The sequence below is a fragment of the Ovis canadensis genome, chromosome 7 (assembly GCF_042477335.2).
Source record: "Ovis canadensis isolate MfBH-ARS-UI-01 breed Bighorn chromosome 7, ARS-UI_OviCan_v2, whole genome shotgun sequence".
Taxonomy (NCBI): domain Eukaryota; kingdom Metazoa; phylum Chordata; class Mammalia; order Artiodactyla; family Bovidae; genus Ovis; species Ovis canadensis.
This window is the reverse complement of record NC_091251.1, coordinates 98709883-98728785: the sequence shown is the minus strand read 5'-3', so window position 1 is coordinate 98728785 and position 18903 is coordinate 98709883. Positions and strand designations below refer to the sequence as shown.

Sequence of the window (18903 nt, the reverse complement as noted above, 5' to 3'; positions counted from 1 at the left end):
TAGTGTCTCCACATGCAGGAATCACGCCGAAGGGCTAGGAGCAACAGTGAGAGTGACCCAGCTCTCCCGAGCCTCTCGGGACCAACTCCGGGCTCCTGTGTCTCCGGATTCCATCTCTTATGGGAGGCTGGTTCTCTGTTTCAGGAGGGGCCGATTCCAGCCATATTTTGAAAAGTTACTTTAAAAATTGTGTAGGATAGGAATAATGCTGTAAGAATTAAGACTATGACAATCCTTCAGGACTTTAAATGAGGATAAGTTTCTTATTTTTCCAGTGACTTAAAAAAATACCAGGAGGGATGTCCTGACTGGCCTCAGGACAGGGAAGACTCAACAGATTTCCCCACTGAGACTCCATAGGTGAATTTTGAGGAGAAGCAGAGCCTCAGGAATCAACTCAGAGAAGCATGAACAAAAAGGCACGGAGAGGCACTCGTTAAGGACCTCCCTGTAGTAGAAAGATCTTTACTTAATGTGGCTTTAGTTTATCCCAGTAGATAACTACAGTGGTTTTGTCATTTAAAAATTCCATCTGTGAAAGTATCATATCAGATGGAAGAAATCATTGGACTGTATTCTCTTTTCTCCTCCCAACCTGCCCAATATAAATCCTCCATGACTCTAGAGAATGTCAAACCACCCATTTATTTTAAGAGTGCCTGTATTGCCTTTAAGTTCTGAACAGTGAATTTCCACGAGTTCAGTGTCTAATCTCAACATCCCCAAATACCTTGAGTATATGCGTATGAAACCTTTATCAATCGAACATTTACTCTTGATTTCAATGTTTTAAGCAGTTATAAAGCCCAAAGGCCAAATAGTTTTCAAGTAAGTGACTTTTATTTTTCTCTGACGTTTCACAGTCAATTTCTCCAAAACTTCATACTTCCTCAAAAGAATTCACATTTGGTAAAGAAACCTCTACCGTAAAGAATTCATAGCTGGAAAGACACTTCAATATATGCACGAGAGTTACTGTTCTGCCAAAAGAATCAAAGTCAGACAATACTATAATCAATAAAAGCAAAGAGAGTGTAATAAATTACAAATGTCACCAAACTCCATTCCCATAACCAATTGAATCAGCAGCTTTTTCTAGATGTGTTTCAACACTGCCAACACCATCTTGCCAAAACTTAAGGGTTGATGTAAGTTAAGAACGGCTTTCAGAAAGCAACAGCTTTGTCACAGAACTGCAGATGAGATCAGGTCACGCATCAGAAGACCGTGACTACTTACAGCTGTGAGAAACCAACGCAGGTCCTTCGGGTCAACTCTGAGGTTCCTCCACTTGTCGATCTGGCTTCTGGCCCCACACGTCTGCTAGCCCCAGTGGATGTCTCTTTGGTGGACCAGCGTCTCTACCTGGCTTCATCTGCTTACTCCTCCACTAGGGAAAGAACACCCATGCCAACAGCCTAGAGGGACTCACCACACCAAGTTACAAGATCTGAGAGGAGCCGGGGTGGGCGCTGCTTCTCCCTGCCACTCAGCAACGAGCACTGGTGATGGCTTTCAGTGTCTTTTGCTTGACAGGAGGGAAGTGCAAACCTTCATCTAGGAAGAAGAGCCCAAGATGCGTACAGGCTCCACAGGGGAGTTTTCCGATGGCGTAAATTTGGTTCTCAGCAAGTGTGTTCAGATTTTTGACTCAGTAAGACTCATGCCTGGTGCCCAGGCTGTTCTGAATGCACCTGTTTCTATGGCTTTGCTGCCAAACATATTCTGCCAAAAAGGAAGCTTCCTAGCATGGTGTGCAGAGCGGAGCTGCGGTAGCACCACACAGATGGAGGAGAGGCAAAGGGAGTGGGCCAAGAGAAAAAATATTAAAAGCAGCTGAACCTGCTTAAAGACCTATTTGCTCCGATTTCTGAAACTCTTCCGGAAAGCACATGGCAGGTAATTATTCTGCATTGATCAGGAGAGTCTAAGGGAGTTTATTTCTAAACTGCATTTGAGAACAAAATGCAGGCAATTCGAAGCCTTGTAATTTTAAAACTATATGAAGAGCTGCTAGCCTTGGAAGAACTTCAAGACCATTTTCCTTGCAGAAAAAATGAAGTTGGTCATACAGGATTTCTTAAGATTTTCAAGAGAATGAAAATTTTTAAATGGGAGCATAAGAAACTGACAACTTTACAACCTAGAAATCTGGTTTACAATGAAGCTGAAAAAGTGTGTAACACCTGCAAGTCCTCATAATACTCTATTTCTAGATGGACTTCACAGAACCCACTATACCTTTTTGGCTTTACTGCCAAAATCCAATGCGTAAAAGAAACATGGAAGACTGCTCCACATCACTGTGACATCAGACAAATGAGAACTCTGGATGTGAAAAGAAAATGGATAACAAGAATGTTTTCCAATTTTTTGTAGACGTGTATGTCATAACCTTGCAATGATTTTAATTCAAAGTTAATCAAGCTTAATACTATTTTCTTTCTTCTTTTGTAAAAACAAGAAGGGGAAAAAAGTGGTCGCAGAGGGCTGACTTGGATTACACAACTGGAGACCATGAAGCTGTCTTTAAGATTTTCACATATAAAACAGGTTGCATTGTTTCAAAAGAAGAGAGGAAAAAAAGGCATAAATTACTAGAATCTTCCAGCTCCTAACCAAGAGATGCTAGCCGTTTCTCCTTTCTTTAGACTCTATGAGTCAAAAATGCAATTCATCAACTGTAGCTCCAGATGGTCCTAAATCCATTCTATACTTTACAAATCTGAAGTATTTCGCCTACCAGTTTAAGAAAAATCTGGCTTATGATTAAAGTGTAAGAGTGAACAGTGCTACTCTTTCTCTTTGACTTTCAAGTTTAAAAAAACAAAGCTTTAAGTGATTAAGTGCTTGCATCCGAAGAGCAATCTGTGCCAAAGCATTTCAGGTTTCTGCCAAAGGGCACAGGGCCTTGTGGAAGGCAAGCGCCCTCCTCTTACATTTTCGTCTGTGACTGAGGCCTTCAGGGGAAGAACCATGAAGGGCTCCTATGTCACCTGCTCCCTGACTCGACGGGTGCTGCTCTGTGCACTCGTCTGCGTCACTGCACCCTCGATCACGGCTGGTGAGTGGGGTGGCAGGGGGTGACAGCCAGCAGGGCCCCGCATGATCACCTCTCACACTCTGCCCCATGAGCCATCAAACTGCCTGCGGGCTGAGGAAGAGGGGCTCAAGGGCACCCAAACCTGAGGTCCTCGCTGGAACAGAGACACAGGTAAACTGTGCATAGGCCACAGGTTAAGACAGCAGCCAGGTCCTGGCATGCGGCTTCGTAAGTGAACCAACGAACAGTCTGAGTTTAAAAGGAAAAGATCTTATGTAAGCTTTGGGAAACAGGAATAGGTAACAGTATAAGAGTTAAAAAGAAGCACTCAAGTAACAGGAAAATATGCCTTCGATGTTACATGTCTGGCTGCTCAGAGAATGCTTCCAGGTCACTGCCGGCATGACCCGACCCTGACGTTAAAGACGCCTGCAGCCTGGCCCAGGCCTGAGGAGCCCTGCTCTTAGTGGCCTCTATGAACAGCCGGGTCTGCTCCTTGAGCTGGTCGAGTTCTACCTGAGTTGCCTGGTTCTGACGAATCAACTCCTTGGTTTTCAAAGTGATCTCCAGCAAACCGGATTTGTGCAGGACTACCAGGGTATTCTGAAAGCGCCTGTGCTTGCTCTGCCGCTGCTCTGGAAAGCCATCTGGGCTGCGGCAGAAGTGCTCGGCGGCCCACAGAGTGGAGCTGTAACTGGCCGCAGGCGGGGATAGCGGGGAGCTGCTCTCCACCCCGTGCAGGGTACTGTCGGACGCGCAGACGGGGCTGGCAGGGGAGGCAAAGGTCAGGCTGGGAGCTTTAGCCACGTGGCTGCTGGATACTGGCTGCAGAGTCTGTGGACTGCCACCCGCCACCAGGGAGGGCACGCCCTGCAGAGCCGAGTCCTCGGCAAGCTTGGCGCCAAGGGGCACGGGGGTCGGGGGCTGTGGGGGGCCAGCACCAGTCTTGGTTGGCTCGCGAGCAGACAGGCCAGGCCCCAGTCTCTCAGTACAGACCTTCTTCTGCATGCCGCCGTCTCCTCGTTCTTCTGCGCTGCGGGAAGGGCCCCTTTTGCCAGGGTGAGGGGCTATTTTGGTGTAAGAATTGAGAATGGGCAAGTAGTTCCTGGAGTCCGACTTTTTCTCACCAGCGTGACACGGGCTGACAGGAGGCGGGACGGGCGGATGAAGGAATAAGAGCTGTGGCTGGGCAGAGATCACTTCAAAGGAGGGCTGCACAGTCCACGACTGGAGCTGGGAGGAGCTGCTGCCCTGCAGACACAGGGAAAGAGGGCAAACCGCTCGTTACCCGCGGCTGTCTGTGGGGCAAAGCAAATACCCAGATGGACGGACAGAGCTTCCCACACACAGGACAGCCCTTCTTGATAAGACTCGAGATGAAAGTGGCTTCAATATTCACTTGGGTCTGATATCATAGATTTTCTCTCTTAAGGGAAAACTGGAGGAAATGGCTATCTTTATTCAAGTGCTGTCACTCAAGAAAAAGAAAACCGTAGGTGGGTGGAGTAATGACATAGTCAAGGTCACAACTGAGGCAATAAAAGTACGGATGGTACGATTTGCTGGCATAAATTAAATCGTGCTTGTCTCAATACCACAATGTGACTTTACACCAAAGTCAAGTCTTCCTTTAGTTACTTGTGGAATCTCTCTTACGTGAAGTCCACTTTTGATTAAAAAGTTACATATTTTTTAAGAAGTTCCCTACTGTCAGGAGGCCACAGGTCCGCTTCTATGGCAGTGACCCTCACCAAACCACAAAGCTCTGCCAGGCAGCAACAGCCGCCACCTGATGCTTCCACACTGCGACTTTACATGGCTGTCTCGGTATTCTCCTGTCTTTGAGCCCGGCTAGGAAGCACAGCTCTCTTCACTGAAATGAGGAGACTTGAGAATAAAGTCATAAACACGTGAGGCCAGGCAGAGAGAGCCCTGACAGAGGCTCTCCCCCTTGGTGGAGTCACATGATTTATCTGCGGAAAGTGATGGACCCTGCTCCCACACGGGCACCTGATTTGCATGCATTTCAACTCCTTAGATACCTGGTTAGGAACTCCTAACCAAGTTCAACTACATTTCATCTCCTGTGCAAAGGGTGGGATGACCTGGAAAGTCCATTCTGGAGTCCTCCTGGTATTCAAATATACTGAGAGATGCTACAATAACAAGCAAGCAATGCTGGGCCCAGCAACCACACTGCCCCAGCAGAGGAGATACAGAAATCAGGAGTCTTTCAAAGAAGAGATCAGCCCAGTGCAGCTCAGCCAAAAGCAAAACTTCAGGCTGTTCCCTCCGCCAATCACACCACAGGGGTTGACCTCCAAGGCAAACAGACCCAGAAAATACCCAATTCATTGCTCTCCCAAGGTTACTCTTTCTAGTGCTGCTGTTATGCCCACTGATTTAGTCTGTTTGTCCCAATTATTAGATTTGTACAAGGTTACCACTCTTGTTGAAATCATCTAAGGGAATACCAGACAAGATTTTAGACTTGCACAGGATCTCAGAATCATTTCACATCAGGCCTCATGTTAAAGCTGAGGTAACTGAAGTCCACAGTGAGGAAATAATTTGTGTGTAAGAAGACATTGACAGAACTGGAATCAGACTCACAAGAGAAAAATACCTAAAACCAAGAAGCAATAATTAAGACACTATATAATAAGTAAAGATTTTTAAAATTTGGAATGTGGTGGAATTCTAGCATATGTGAAAACACAAAACTCCTAGACCGCTCCATCAGGTCATTCTGCCCCCAAGCTTCCTGTCTTCTGATCAAGCCTTCCCAGTGGGTCTTTATCCTGAAGACGACGGCTCTGCTGGGCCCGCCTCCTCACCAGCAACTTTGGGCTGTTCTCTGCCTTCCGGAACTACCACAACACCCACAACAAAAAACACAGATGCCTAAGGAAGAGTGGCAAGGGGGCCGGAGAGGAAGGCAGCGAGGAAAGAGCAGGAGGCAGGAGTCCTGAGGAGCACTGGTGGGGCCTGAACAACCTCATCTGGGCTCCATTTCATATCTTTATTCTCAAATCTCCTCGTCTCAGCGAGGAGAGACGTGCTTCCAGCTGAGATATGATTTGTCAAAGCAAGTGTCTTCAAATTCTTTTTCCAAACTCACCAGGTTGCCTTGTTGAGAATCAGTTTGAGTTGCTCAGCAATAACTAGGTAAGAGTTAAGACATTAGGGTTTCCTGTCAGGCTACAGCCATGTTCTTCCACCTAAGGTGGGAAGGTCACCTACACACAGCCAGATTGCAAACTTCACTAGCTTCAAACAGCCTCATTAATAGAACCACGAGAGGACTAGTCTGTTTCAGAGCAAAGCAGGATAAGGTTACATGTTCTTTTAACTAAGTTCATACGACTGAGTTCTCTGACTCAAACACTGGGGTTAAGCTTAGATTTTCTATCTAAATCTTTTCTTTCACATCTAGATAATAACCACATAATTTGCATAGTTATATAATAAAACCTAAAACAAGGTACTATTCAATTCTATGGCAATGCTGTGTGGAATCTGCTGGTAGAGTCATATCTATACCAAAGAGTTGCTTTTTCACTAATGACATAGCTCTGGCTGATTACTAAGAAAATGCTCAGAATATAATGTGAGAAACAGGGAAATTGCCTCTACTTCTCAAATACTTCTCAAAGTCCCCAGGGAAATTCAAACTAAAAAAAAGAGCCTCTTGCTTCAACCCTAAACTCTGATGTACTATGAAGTTAGGACATTTCTGCTTGGTTCCTTTAAACATGACTAAGATATTCCAGACACCTTTGGACAAATGAGGGGTGCAGTCTTACTGTCTGGAAAATGAGAATACACGTCCTGACTCTTGTACTCCTTTTTTCAATCCAGGTCAGTAGCTAAAAGGCCGCACCCTCTTCCCAGGAGAGCAGCACGTGTTGGTGTGGTTTCTGGTCGTCTGCCTCTCAAACCCCTCCTTGGCAGAAAGAAACTCTGTACACAGGAAGCTCAGAAACTCGAGTGTGCAAAGAAGTGATGAGCGCGCGGTCCTCCTCACCTGTTTGACCAGCACATTCTTCATGACCACCATGGGCGACAGTGTCGGGAAGGCTCCATTCGCGGGCTTGGAGCTTGGCCTTGGCCTGTCCTCTCGGCTCCAGCCTAAGGCGCTCAGCATGTCCTCGGACTCCATCTGCTCGGCCGAGCTCAGGCATTCTGAGCTCCCATCTGCTGGGCAGAGAAACAGTCAGTTCACTCAGGCTCCCAACCAGTCCTACTGGGGAGCCACAGACGCCCTGAAATCGAATAGAACATTTGTGATCCATGCTTTTGAGACTTCTTCCAGCATGTCTAGCTTTCATGGGATTCTCAATGGGATGCATAATTCTCTCTCCCACCCCAGGAGATTAAGGATCACCGCACTAGGACTACTTCCTTCTAACTCTCTCATAGACAACAGCCAGCATCAATTAGGGTTCACGTGAAAGTAACCACCACCAGTCTACAGAAGTGGGTAAAGGCTTCAAAGTTAGCTTATTACTTTTAAGAATCTGTGGTTGAAAAGGGAGAGGCGTGTGCATGGAACCTGAGAAAAGATGAAGATCTTTAGAGGCTCTAGGCACCACATGATATGATATAACAACAACAAAAACAAGTAACAATAAAACCCCAAGACTTACCACTTCGCTGAAACTAAAACAGATGCCTCCTAAGTTTCCTAATTGTAAAAGCCTGGATAAGTTCATCAAGCTGAGGCTTACGATGTCTTCCTTTGTTTTCCTCTTGCACCCAGTTAAGCACCTCCTTTGTTAGTGTCCTGAATGCATGCTGAGTGTGCCTACTGGGGATCCTGTACAACGGGTGATGGAAAGATTCTCTCCACAGCCAAGAAAAGAAGGTTGCTCTACGTGACATCCATAAAGAAAGGACTTAATTAGTTCCTTGCTGGAGTAAACCAAGAGACTGCCAGGAAGGAGGCTGGGAATACCCTAGATGCTCGTCAAAAATCTCAGTGTCGTCTGGATGAGGCGAGATTGGAATGTGACTATAATTTAGAAGAGTGCAACTGTCAACACTTGCCTTTAATCAGATTCTCCAGAGATGCGTTTCAGAAATTATGGGTCTTGGGGCCTTCCCCTCAATCTATGGAATTGATTTAGCTGGTGTCCAGGCACACGTACTTTCACAAAGCACAAGTAATCCAGATGTGCACCTTTAGTTAAGAGCTATTGGGCCAGAAACAAAGAACTTCAGAAGGAAAGTACGTACCTAGTACATGTATCTTGTTTTCTACGCAAATGCCGTTCTGCATGAAAAGGAAACCAGGGCTCCTTGGAGAAATAGCTGATGTCTTTGGCAGGGAAGCCTAGACATCTTACTGTCCCAGAAAGCAAGGAAGCGCTCAACCACAAATGCGAGACACGTCAAAGACACAGGTGCCATCTAGAAGAGACCCCCACTGACCCAATGTGGGACAACCTGGTATCAGAAAGAATACGGATAATGGGTTGACAAACCAAATCAGAAAAGAATTCCGTGAATCCACAGTGATGCTCAAAAAAGGGGGTCGAGAAGTGTTTCCTTAAAGAAGATCAACAGCTAATAACATGTAAAGGAATAATAGAATTAGATCACCATTTTTCAAACCACAAGTTTAATAACTGGTTTAGGTAAGCATCATCAGTGGATGCAAAAACCACTGGTCAAGAGGTTGTTGGCAAACAGGAGAGTCACACAATCTTAAAGTACCATCCCATACTCTGCTTATTAATTACAGAGAGAAAGGAGGGCTTTCATAATAAAGAAATCTGGTCTACAATTACTCCCTTAATCAGAGCATCACCAAGAATAAGACAAACCTAGGAGTCACCTCATGTGTTGCAATGAGAGGATGTAACATCAAAAATTTAGTTTTCTATTTTAAAAACGTTTATTCTGTTTCTAATACTGGGGAAGCTACCAGAGAAGTCCAGTGTGAAACATCGTACAAAACAACAGGCCTAACTCATTTAAAGATGTCAATTTCACGAAAAAAAAAGAAAGGGAAGACAAGGGAACTGTTCTAGACTAAGAGCGAAAAGACAGGACAATGAAATGAAATGCACAACCTTCAACTGAGTTCTGCACCCACAACAAGCAAATATACAAAAAAGACTAACAGTTATAAAGGACACTACTGAGACAATGCGAAAAATCTAAATACAGACTGTAGCTAATTAATAACTGCCAATTACATCACATCCCAAGGAACTGAAAGGATAACTCCAGCAGGGATGACACCATTGGCACCTGGCCCAGAAGTGGCTGGAGGCCTTCACTGGGACCACCTTCTGGGGCATATGAGTCTGAGTATTTTTAAGACTGCCTTATGTCTGAACAGCACAAAACTTCTTAAGGCACTGCTGCATTGAGAATAGGAAACTTTCAGAAAAACTACCCAGACTGTGCAACATGCTACAAAACAGCTGGCCTGATGGAGCTGAAGTTGTCAGAGGAAGTACCAAAATGGCCACAGTACTGAGAATAACAGGAGGTGGGATTACGGTTAATATTTATTTTCTTCTCTGCATATACCTAAACTTCTAAGCTTCTACAATGAGCATATATTACCTTCATGATATTAAAAAAAAAAAAACCAATATGATATTAAGACAGAGAAGGCAATGGCACCCCACTCCAGTACTCTTGCCTGGAAAATCCCATGGACGGAGGAGCCTGCAGTCCATGGGGTCGCGAAGAGTCGGACACGACTGAGGGACTTCACTTTCACTTTTCACTTTCATGCACTGGAGAAGGAAATGGCACCACTCCAGTGTTCTTGCCTAGAGAATCCCAGGGATGGGGGAGCCTGGTGGGCTGCTGTCTATGGGGTCACACAGAGCCGGACACGACTGAAGCGACTTAGCAGCAGCAGCAACAGCAGCAGGCTTGCAAAGTTTCCCAAACCTGTTTGATCACAGGCATCACCAGAGACACTTGTAAAAATAGGAAACCCACACTCCAAGCCCTCCCCGCAGACCCTCGATGTCACAATCTCCAGGAGAGGGGCCTGGTGTTTTTAAACAAATGCCTCAGAAAGGCCTTATGATGAGGCAAGCTTGAGAAACAATGGGAAAAAATTGAGAAGAAAAACCCAAAGAGCTAGACGCTGGCCCTAACTTTCCTGAACTGTACTTATTCTAATCCCTGACCTGGTGCTCTGCTCCTCTCAGATCAACAACCTATTGATAACCTGGCTTCCCCTGCAGCTTCAAAATTTACAAATCTAAGGGTGAGAGAGTTCAGGGTTCCTAAGAGCTGCATTTCTCACTATAAATTCATAAATCGACAAGATGGACTGATTAGTCTCTGTGGGCTGAAAAATAGAAATCTTCCTCCAGGAGAGGGCTCCGCACTCGGGATGCCGGCCCAGGCCGAATCCCCTGGCATCACCTCTCTGCATCCCCTGGGCCAAAAATGTCGCCACTCAAGCCGTATTTAAGCCACTTCTCTCAGACCTGGAGATTAAAAAAAGCCTCAGCACAAAATTAAAAGATTTACTGGGTATGCAGCTAGTTCTTTCAGAAAAAATAGTAAGGAAAATTGTCCTGCTTTCTCGTCTCTAATAGGTACTCAGGTTTGGAATGGGGCCAGGAGACTCACAGACCAAACACAAAGAGCAAACACTGGCAGGGATGGGCTATCAGGAGGAAATGTTTTTATACATAACAAAATACTGTCTTAGAAAAAAGATATCTTAACAAATTATACACTGCTGCTGCTGCTGCTAAGTCGCTTCAGTCGTGTCCGACTCTGTGCGACCCCACTACCTTTGTTTAATTTGTTCTATGTGGTGACAACATGCAGTTTTTTTTCCAATGTGATTATTGGAATGCAGTTTAACTGCAATATAACTATTCCTGTGAGAAAGGAAGAAAGACAACAGAATTATGAGTATTTTATATCTTTTCTCCCATAACCACTTCCCACAGTGGGGAAACACGTAAGATTTGAAGTTGAGAGTCTGAGCTGAAAAAAGACATCAAACCGTTCCTTCAGAACTAACCCCACTGTGACTCTGATGAATACCCTGCCATGTGGCAACAGAACTACCATTTTAAGAGACCAGAGAGCCATTCATTTCTCCTGTGGGTGAAACCTTCCCATCATTATCACACAAATGAGTTTTACGGAGGACATTTTTCAGGCAAATCATTCACTACAGTGTAGAAAGGATAAGGTAATTTTAACCTGAAAATCCAGAGTCCTTGTCTGACTCAGCAGCTGCCAGGCCGAGCTGACGAGACGCCTTTTTCATCTCTGAGCCCTTGCTTGGTTTGGCTGACAGCCTTCGAGAGCCCTCTCTGGACGGGTTCTTCCTCTCCATGTTTTACTGGGCTGCGAGGGGACACATCAGTACTCTTTTCATCTGGACTGCCCTGTGAAAAAACAACAGTTACGTAAGAAGTCACTGCCTGGAGAGCTAGGACAGGTGAACCAGCAGTGAGTAAAGTCGGGGCAAAGGACACGGGCCTCGCCCACGTCCTCAGCCGGCACTTTCTCAGAGGTCTCAGCAGACAAAGGCTACACGTTTACTCAGCAGGAGAATGGTTTCCATCCAAAGGCAGGCTCACTGTCCTCTCCCTGCCCTCTAATTCCATTACAAATGCAAAGCACACAGACCATTCAGTGGAAGCTTTGTAAACTGCTAACAAAGGCACATTTGATTAGCTCTCTGGAATGCTCCCTGAGGGAGAAGAAGAGAGGAGAGGGGATGCCCACCTCGGACCAGGCCTGCTTCCCAGGATACCTCCGCAGGCCCGAGACTTTCTGCCACCTCCCCGAGTGTAGTTTATCAAATTAGAGGAGGTAGTGAACAGATCAAAAAACAACTCCTTATATATGCATGCCACATTCTGGCTTAGAAAGTGCGTCTATGTGCACAGAAAACCAGATACACAGTGCTTTGATCCACAAACACCCGTAACATTATTGATGTTAAGATTATCTCATTTGAGCCTCAAAACATCCTTCTCAGTTGTTATCCCATTTTACAGAGAAGGAAGTTGAGGCTCAGATAAGTTATATTCAGTCATTTAAAAATACTTCCTGAGTGCCTGTTGTGAGCTGGGCATGGTGCTAGTGGCGGGTACAGAGCGAATCAGACAGACCTGCTCCCCCTCTTCCTGAGAGACGCCTAGATTTGACCCAGTAACACACAGCTAGTTCAAAGCAGATCCAGAACTAGGTTAACAGCGCAAACTGTGAGACCAATGAGCCCTTTCAGGATATTTTAACAGGGCCCTCTGAACAGTCAGGGCTTCCATGGTGCCTCAGATGCTACGGAATCTGCCTCCAATGCAGGAGACCTAGGTTTGATCCCCAGGTCGGGAAGATCCCCTGGAGAAGGGAATGGCAACCCACTCCAATATTCTGGCCTGGAGAATCTCATGAATAGAGGAGCCTGGCGGGTTACAGACCACAGGGTTGCAAAGAGTCGGACACACGCTTCAGCGACGAACACTTTCACTTTCTTTTCTGAACAGCCAAGGGATGGCAGCTGGAAAGGCGGCACAGTCAGAACACAAGGATACTGCAGGGATAAAGAGAACACCGGACCAACAGGTAAAACAGCAATAACAACGCAACTGGACGAGTGCTCCAATCTGAACGTCTGTGTCCCCCCAGAATTCATATATGGAATCTTAATCCCCCAAGATGATGGTGTTAGGAGGTGGGGCTTAGGTAATGAGAGCTTCACCTCATGGGATGAGTGCCTTAGGCTCTAGAGAGGTCCCCAGCCCCTTGCACCACAGTCAGTGAGAAGTCTGTGACCCAAAAGAGGGCTGTCCCTCGACCATGCTGGCACCCTAAGCTTGGACTTTCAGCTTCCAGAACTGGGAGAAATAAATTTCTGTGGTTTATAAGCTACACGGTCTGTGGTGTTTTGTCATGACAAAATGGACCGAGGTAGTACGTTTAAGCTATACCTGGAGGCATTCTTATTCACGATTCATTTTCGACTCCATCTGTTCGTCCTTCTAAGTAGAGAGAAACATGGGGCCCCTGTCAGACAGCTGCGTATCTGAAGACACCCTGAAAATGCCGAGTGTGAACGTTTCTGCCAATACAGGATCTAGTGAAGAACATCAACCACTCCAGAAGCAGAGGAGGGACTGGAAATAAATTAAATAGAAGCCAAGGATGCTTACAGGCATCCTTGAACAGCTCTCTTGCTCTTTTGCATACAGTGTAAGTGGACTAAAGGGAATGCACACTGATCAGAATGAGACTGAATTAAACACAATTCCCAGTAAAAATCAGCCTGTACCATACCTAACTCATTCAAGGTGAGTGGCTTCCCCACTCAGGCCACGTCACCCTGAGCACTCTTTGATGGAGCACACTTAGTACCATGTGCATGAAAGGAAACAGCCCTGTCACACCTCTTGTTAAAAAAAAGACAGCGCTAAGTCGTGTCTGACTCCTGTGATCCCATGGACTGTAGCCCACCAGGCTCCTCTGTCCATGGGATTCTCCAGGCAAGAATACTGGAGTGGGTTGCCATTTCCTTCTCTAGGGGATCTTCCCAACCCAGGGATCGAACCCGGGTCTCCCACACCGCAGGCCCTGTCACACCTCTCATGGCACGCCACGTGTGTGCATGCCTCTCCATTGGACAGCAAAGAAGTCTGACAGCATGGACCAGTCAGTTTAAAAAGCAAAATAAAATGCAAAACTGTTCTCTAATTAAATCTGGATCCTTTTGTATGAAACCCAACAAATGTACACTGCTGTCTGAAACTGAACAGAGGGCTTCTTCAAAAACGGCAGCAGCTCTCCCTGGTGGATGGGCCATCAGACTAAATTCAAGCCTGACCCTGCTACTGATTTAGATTGGGAAGGTAGCTCATGGCAGTTGCAGCTAATTCAGAACTTGACAAAGTTTCACGTTATCTTATGAAATGGATTATTTTACAGGCATTTGAGATAAAGCATCCCAATTTCTTCCACAATCCTTGCAACAAGACAAGGAACAAGGTCGGGCTACTGCTATTAAGCTGCAGTCAATGGAGCTACAGAAAATACACAGGAATTTATCCAGCTCGTCTGAGAATTTTCAGGACAATACTGATTGTGGGGTCAAAATGCTAAAATGTGGACATTAAAAGGAGAACAGATGTAAAAATTTTAGATTCTGGGCAACTGGTGGCAATTAGAGACTGCATAATCTACTTCAGAATAATAAAGTGACTGCTTTCGATGTGGAAGTGCTAAAAACATGAAAGCCTCTGTCCTAAGTAAAATTCTCTTTCAGCAGTCTCAGTGTCCAGGAGAAGTTCAAGTGGGCATCAGAACAAAGGGCTACGTGCCATCCAACCTTTCCTCTGAGAGAGGCGCTTCCCTCCCGGGAGTGGCGCTGAAGATGTCAGTTAGCCAGCGAACAACAGACCCGTTCATACACAGCACAGACGGGGCCCCCGACCAGAGAGATGGTGCCGTCAAACCCAGGGCCACGCTGATAGCAAAGTCTGAAAACTTCAAGAAGATTATGTTCCTGGTCGGTATCATTTTACAATAAGGTCAGATGCTCATAAACTGACCAGGGGTTGAAGATGGGTTACCAAGCTCATACCCACTGCACGATCTCTGACTCCTGGCACAGACTGGAAACCACGACAACTGTCTTACCCACATCTCAGATCCTCATGAGCCTAACTCTGCATTAGAAGGACTCCGAGCTAAGCTTGAATTGACCTGAAAAAGGCCTCTTATAAGCGCACATGTAACACAAGGTCCAAAAGGTTCCCAGAGAGAGCAGTATACACTAAAACTCACAACAGAAAGTAAACCAATGTATCTAGAGGTTTACATCAATAGGCGTAAGACAAAAAATTCTAACAAGCAAGGCACAGCACTTGGTTCTTCTATTTATGCACTTCTTACATTAGAGTCTAATTATCTGTTCATCTCTTCAACCTCAAGGGTTGAGTTTTCACCTCTGCAACCTCAGCCCCTAACAATTCATGTGTGGGGTATACTCACAGAATAATAAATTCCAACAAACCTCTGTCCTGCCGAGTCTCAGGACAGGTCTAACAGCTTAGCTGTCACCAAAACACCTGAACAGCTTGAAAGTCAGGAGTCTGCATTTCCTGGTCACCTCAAGATTTAATGTCTAGGTCTGGTCTCCTGCAGGAAACAGGTATTTCATCCACGCGTCATTTTAAGCCACCCCTCATTTTACCTTTAAATCCAGCAGCCAAACTAAAGGTTGGTCTAATCCACAATCTCTATGGAGATTCAGGCTTCTGATAAAAAGGAGGCCCAAGGTACACAAGGGAAGGATCTGAAAAGCTGCTTGCAGATCCCTCTGTAATAGACAACTTGGCAACTTTCCTGAGAGCTCAAGTTCCCTTTAAAATGTGTCACGTGTATAACAGGCATGCACAGACAGAGGTGTGAGGTGAAAGCCCAAGCAGAGGCTTAAATACAATAAAGATACACGGCCAGAGAAAATTAAGACTTTACCACCCCGAAGCCATGAGTAATCCCAGTTGGAATTATAAATGCATTACTAGGCTTTCCTCTGAAGTCATTTTCTCTTGGTCTGCATTTTCAGAGATACCAATCTGGGGGGAATGTCTGTGGGTTTTAACAAAGGAGAAAAAAAAAACAACCATCTACCTACACCTCTAATACTCCTCTTCCCTTTCACAACCATTTGCACGCTTCGATTTGACTGTAAATTCTGGTCAAAGATCCTGAACCCGGATTCCATACAAATGTCCTCTGTTTGGAACCAGGTATGTATGGCTTACTCATTTTGCTCTTTCAACGATTAGATGAGACTAGCGAACTTCCTCAAACCCTCCTGCCTGGAGAAGAGTTCGCAGTTAACAGTGCACACCACCCCTCCCCATTCGCACCAGCCCACGATACATCTGTGCCAGACAGCAGGAGCGCCCTCCAGGCACCCACCAGCCTGCCGGCTCAGCAGGGCAGAACTGGGCAGACCCTTGGACTGTGCTGTGACTGGCATGCCACCAACCTGCCAGGGCAAACGCCCAGGCCATGCAGTACTGCCAGGACTTGGGCAATCACACGGAGCCTGGCTGCGGCCCGGTGCCCTGGGGCCTGGATGGCTCGGAGGTCCCCTGAACCCACCCACCGTCAACCACTCACTCCGTCCTTGGCACTGGCCACCTTCTCGGCCACCTCCCCACCCCCTGGCACCACGCCTGGTACAAGCTGGTCACCCGAGGGGGGGAAAAGTACCAGCAAAGTGGGTGACAGCGAGTCTCTGGAAAAAGACAGCACACCTGTGCCCCGGGTTCAGAACTGGGCGCTACCCACCCGCGCCCCCACCCCACAACCCCAAACCGGGTCGGGGGGCGGGCAGGACCCTCACAGGGTTACCAGCGCTACTTGGTCCCCACACACAGACCTCTCCTCACCCGTGACCTCCTCTCCCACGCGGTTCTGACCCTCGCAACAAAACCAACCGACTAAACGGAGCAGGGAGCATCACCCCTTGCTCCATCACCCCCAGCTCCCACCATCTGGCCCTCGGCACCCCGAAAGTGCCCACTCTCCGTCTTTCCTGTTCCTTCCTCCTCTTCCTTGCGCCCGCTTCCTCTCCGCCGGCTCCTCAACCAAACCCCTTTCCCCTGTCACCGCAGCCCTCCGTCGCTCACCTAGGACCGGGGTCGCAGCTCCACAAGCGCCGTGGGTACGGCGGCGCATGCGCGAGCCCGGCCCCGCGGCTCCATGACAACCTCGTCGTCGTCGTCGTCGCGTCTCAAGCAATCCCCCCTCTCGGCCGCCCGCCCATTTCTCCTCCCCGCTCCCCGCCGCCTCCGCGACGGTTTTCGCCAGTCACGTGACGCGGCTCGGATGACCCGGCACCACCGAGACTGCTCGCTGTTCTCCTAGAAGGGCCCTTGGAGGCGCCCGCTCTTCCAGTCTCAGCCGGAAGACGACGCCGGCACTTCGTCCTCAGGGAACGGGGGGCGGGCGTCCCCTCAGAGGTCGGCGCTCTCTCCGCGGAAGGCGGCCATCTCTATGGTTAGTAGTTCCTCAGACCGAACCGCCATTTTGTACGGGGACCTTTTGCTATAGGAGCTGCTGTGGAGCGGGCGTGGGCGCGGTTCTGAGGCGGGGTCTGGAGAACCCGGGGCGGGTAGGCTTCTAGCAGACAAGGCCGGAGGCGTGATTCTTCTGAGGGCGTGGATGGAAGTCAGCCCGAGGAGACCGCTCTCTCGGTTTGTACCCCGAGCCGCCGTCGGCGTTGGGGACCGGGACGAGCCATAGGCTGACTTGCCCTCAGGCCCGAGCGGAAGCAGCTGGGCAGCTTCGCCTGGTCTCGGCCCGAAGGAGGCTTGCCCGGACTGCGCCCCCACCGCCCCCAGCACTGCTCATCTTGTTGCCGAGCCTGTCGCGGCTTCGGTTTGCCTTCCTTACCTCCAGACAGTGCTTCACGTGGCAGGGACGCAATCAGTATTTTTTGATGGGTGATTTCATGTCATTTGATGTATGACTCATTGTGCGACTGGCCGAAATGTTGAGGTTCAAATGGATCCTGTTTCTCAGGCCAGTTCTTGAAGTGTCACCACGAACAACGTGTTATGAGCTAAACAACAAAAAAAAAGGGGGGGGGTTGCGATCAGTTGAAGTTGCGATGCATTGAATCAGTGACGGTTACCTCCTAAATTAGGAAAAGTTATTTTACAGTTGGAAAAGGGGACACAGATGAATTTGAAGATTGCCACCGGTAGAGGCAAGTTCTGCAGCTGCCGTGTCCAGTAGGATAGCCACTAATCACAAGGGGGTACTGAAACTGATTAAATGAAATGAAAAAGTGGGGTTTCTTTTTTCATTCAGGCTGTGCACATTTCAAGTCCTCAGCAACCACGTGTAGCTAATGGTTACTTGGTTGTGCAGCGCATTGATTACCAGCATCCTGGAAAGTTAGCGTTGGATCTAGAAGATGGGTAGGGGAAATTCGCCCTCTGTTGGTAATCTAAGCCTTGCAGAGTCATAGGTAATCCCATTAGTCCTCCAGACACAGATAATGCTAATACATTACCAGACGTAAATGTATTTATTAGCATAAACTCTACCAACAAATAATTGAGTCCCTGCAGCATATATGGCTTTTGTTTAGGTGATGGAAGGACTGTTAACAATTATCAAGTAATGAAGAGCCAGGCAGCTTTGTATGTATTCTCTTACGTGTGTGTGTGTGTGTGAGAGAGAGTTCTGTCACTGAGTTGTGTCTGACTTCTCTGTGACTCCATGGACTGTAGCTGTCAGACTCCTTTGTTCATGGGATTCCCAGGCCAGAATACTGGAGTGGGTAGCCATTTCCTTCTCCAGGGGATCTTCCCCACCCAGGGACTGAACCCTGGTCTTGTGCATCGCAGGCGGATTCTTTGCCATCTAAGCCACCAGTGAAGCCCATTCTCTTACTGATGTCTGTACAAGTTGATGAGGTCGCTGTTTATTAATGTTTCCATTTTTTAGATGAAAGCACTGAAGCTTTTGTCCATGATGACAGAGCTCCTAAGCCCTGGATCTAAACCATTAGGCCATACTGCCTCTTCTTGAGGCAGAATAAAACAGTGTCTGCCCTCAAATACCTTAGAATCTGATACAAGAAATACAGAAATGTTTTAATAAGTTGTGTGAGAGAGAGAATTGCCAGTGGATTCTGAACAAAATCTAATAAAATCAAAGGAAAAATAATCTGCTTGTTTTCTGCTGTTGACTGAGAAAGAGACCAGGAGGTAAAGCTTTAAGAAGGTCAGGTAAAAGTAGGATATCCAGCAATGGAAGTGGCTGAGAGCAGAGTGCGTACCAGTCAAAAGAGAAAGGCTGAAATAAGCAAAGGTGTGAAGATTATTTTAATC

General features: G+C 47.1%; 1 protein-coding gene across 4 annotated transcripts; it reads right to left on the bottom strand.

The window, feature by feature from the left end:
* Positions 1 to 818: 818 nt before the first annotated feature.
* Positions 819 to 17459, bottom strand: CIPC (CLOCK interacting pacemaker). 4 transcript variants are annotated; one of them, XM_069595209.1, is made up of 7 exons: positions 16584 to 16697; positions 15060 to 15184; positions 12982 to 13032; positions 12472 to 12584; positions 11243 to 11430; positions 7071 to 7240; positions 819 to 4294 (listed from the first exon to the last, which is right to left on the bottom strand). In XM_069595209.1, exons 5-7 carry the CDS (start codon positions 11376 to 11378, stop codon positions 3401 to 3403), a joined length of 1200 nt encoding a protein of 399 aa, XP_069451310.1. In that variant the 5' UTR covers positions 11379 to 11430; positions 12472 to 12584; positions 12982 to 13032; positions 15060 to 15184; positions 16584 to 16697; the 3' UTR covers positions 819 to 3400. The 4 variants fall into 4 exon arrangements, with proteins under 4 accessions (XP_069451310.1, XP_069451308.1, XP_069451307.1 ...); XM_069595207.1 differs by lacking the exons at positions 15060 to 15184; positions 16584 to 16697 and having other exon boundaries at positions 12982 to 13167; XM_069595206.1 differs by lacking the exons at positions 12472 to 12584; positions 12982 to 13032; positions 15060 to 15184 and having other exon boundaries at positions 16690 to 17459.
* Positions 17460 to 18903: the final 1444 nt, after the last annotated feature.

Coding starts and splice junctions, on each gene's coding strand:
- CIPC (XM_069595206.1), bottom strand. CDS start 11,378: ATGGAGAGGAAGAACCCGTCCAGAGAGGGCTCTCGAAGGCTGTCAGCC. Junction 7,241..11,242: donor CAAGGACTCTGGATTTTCAG/GTTAAAATTACC, acceptor TCTGCCCAGCAG/ATGGGAGCTCAGAATGCCTG. Junction 4,295..7,070: donor AGAATGTGCTGGTCAAACAG/GTGAGGAGGACC, acceptor CTGTGTCTGCAG/GGCAGCAGCTCCTCCCAGCT.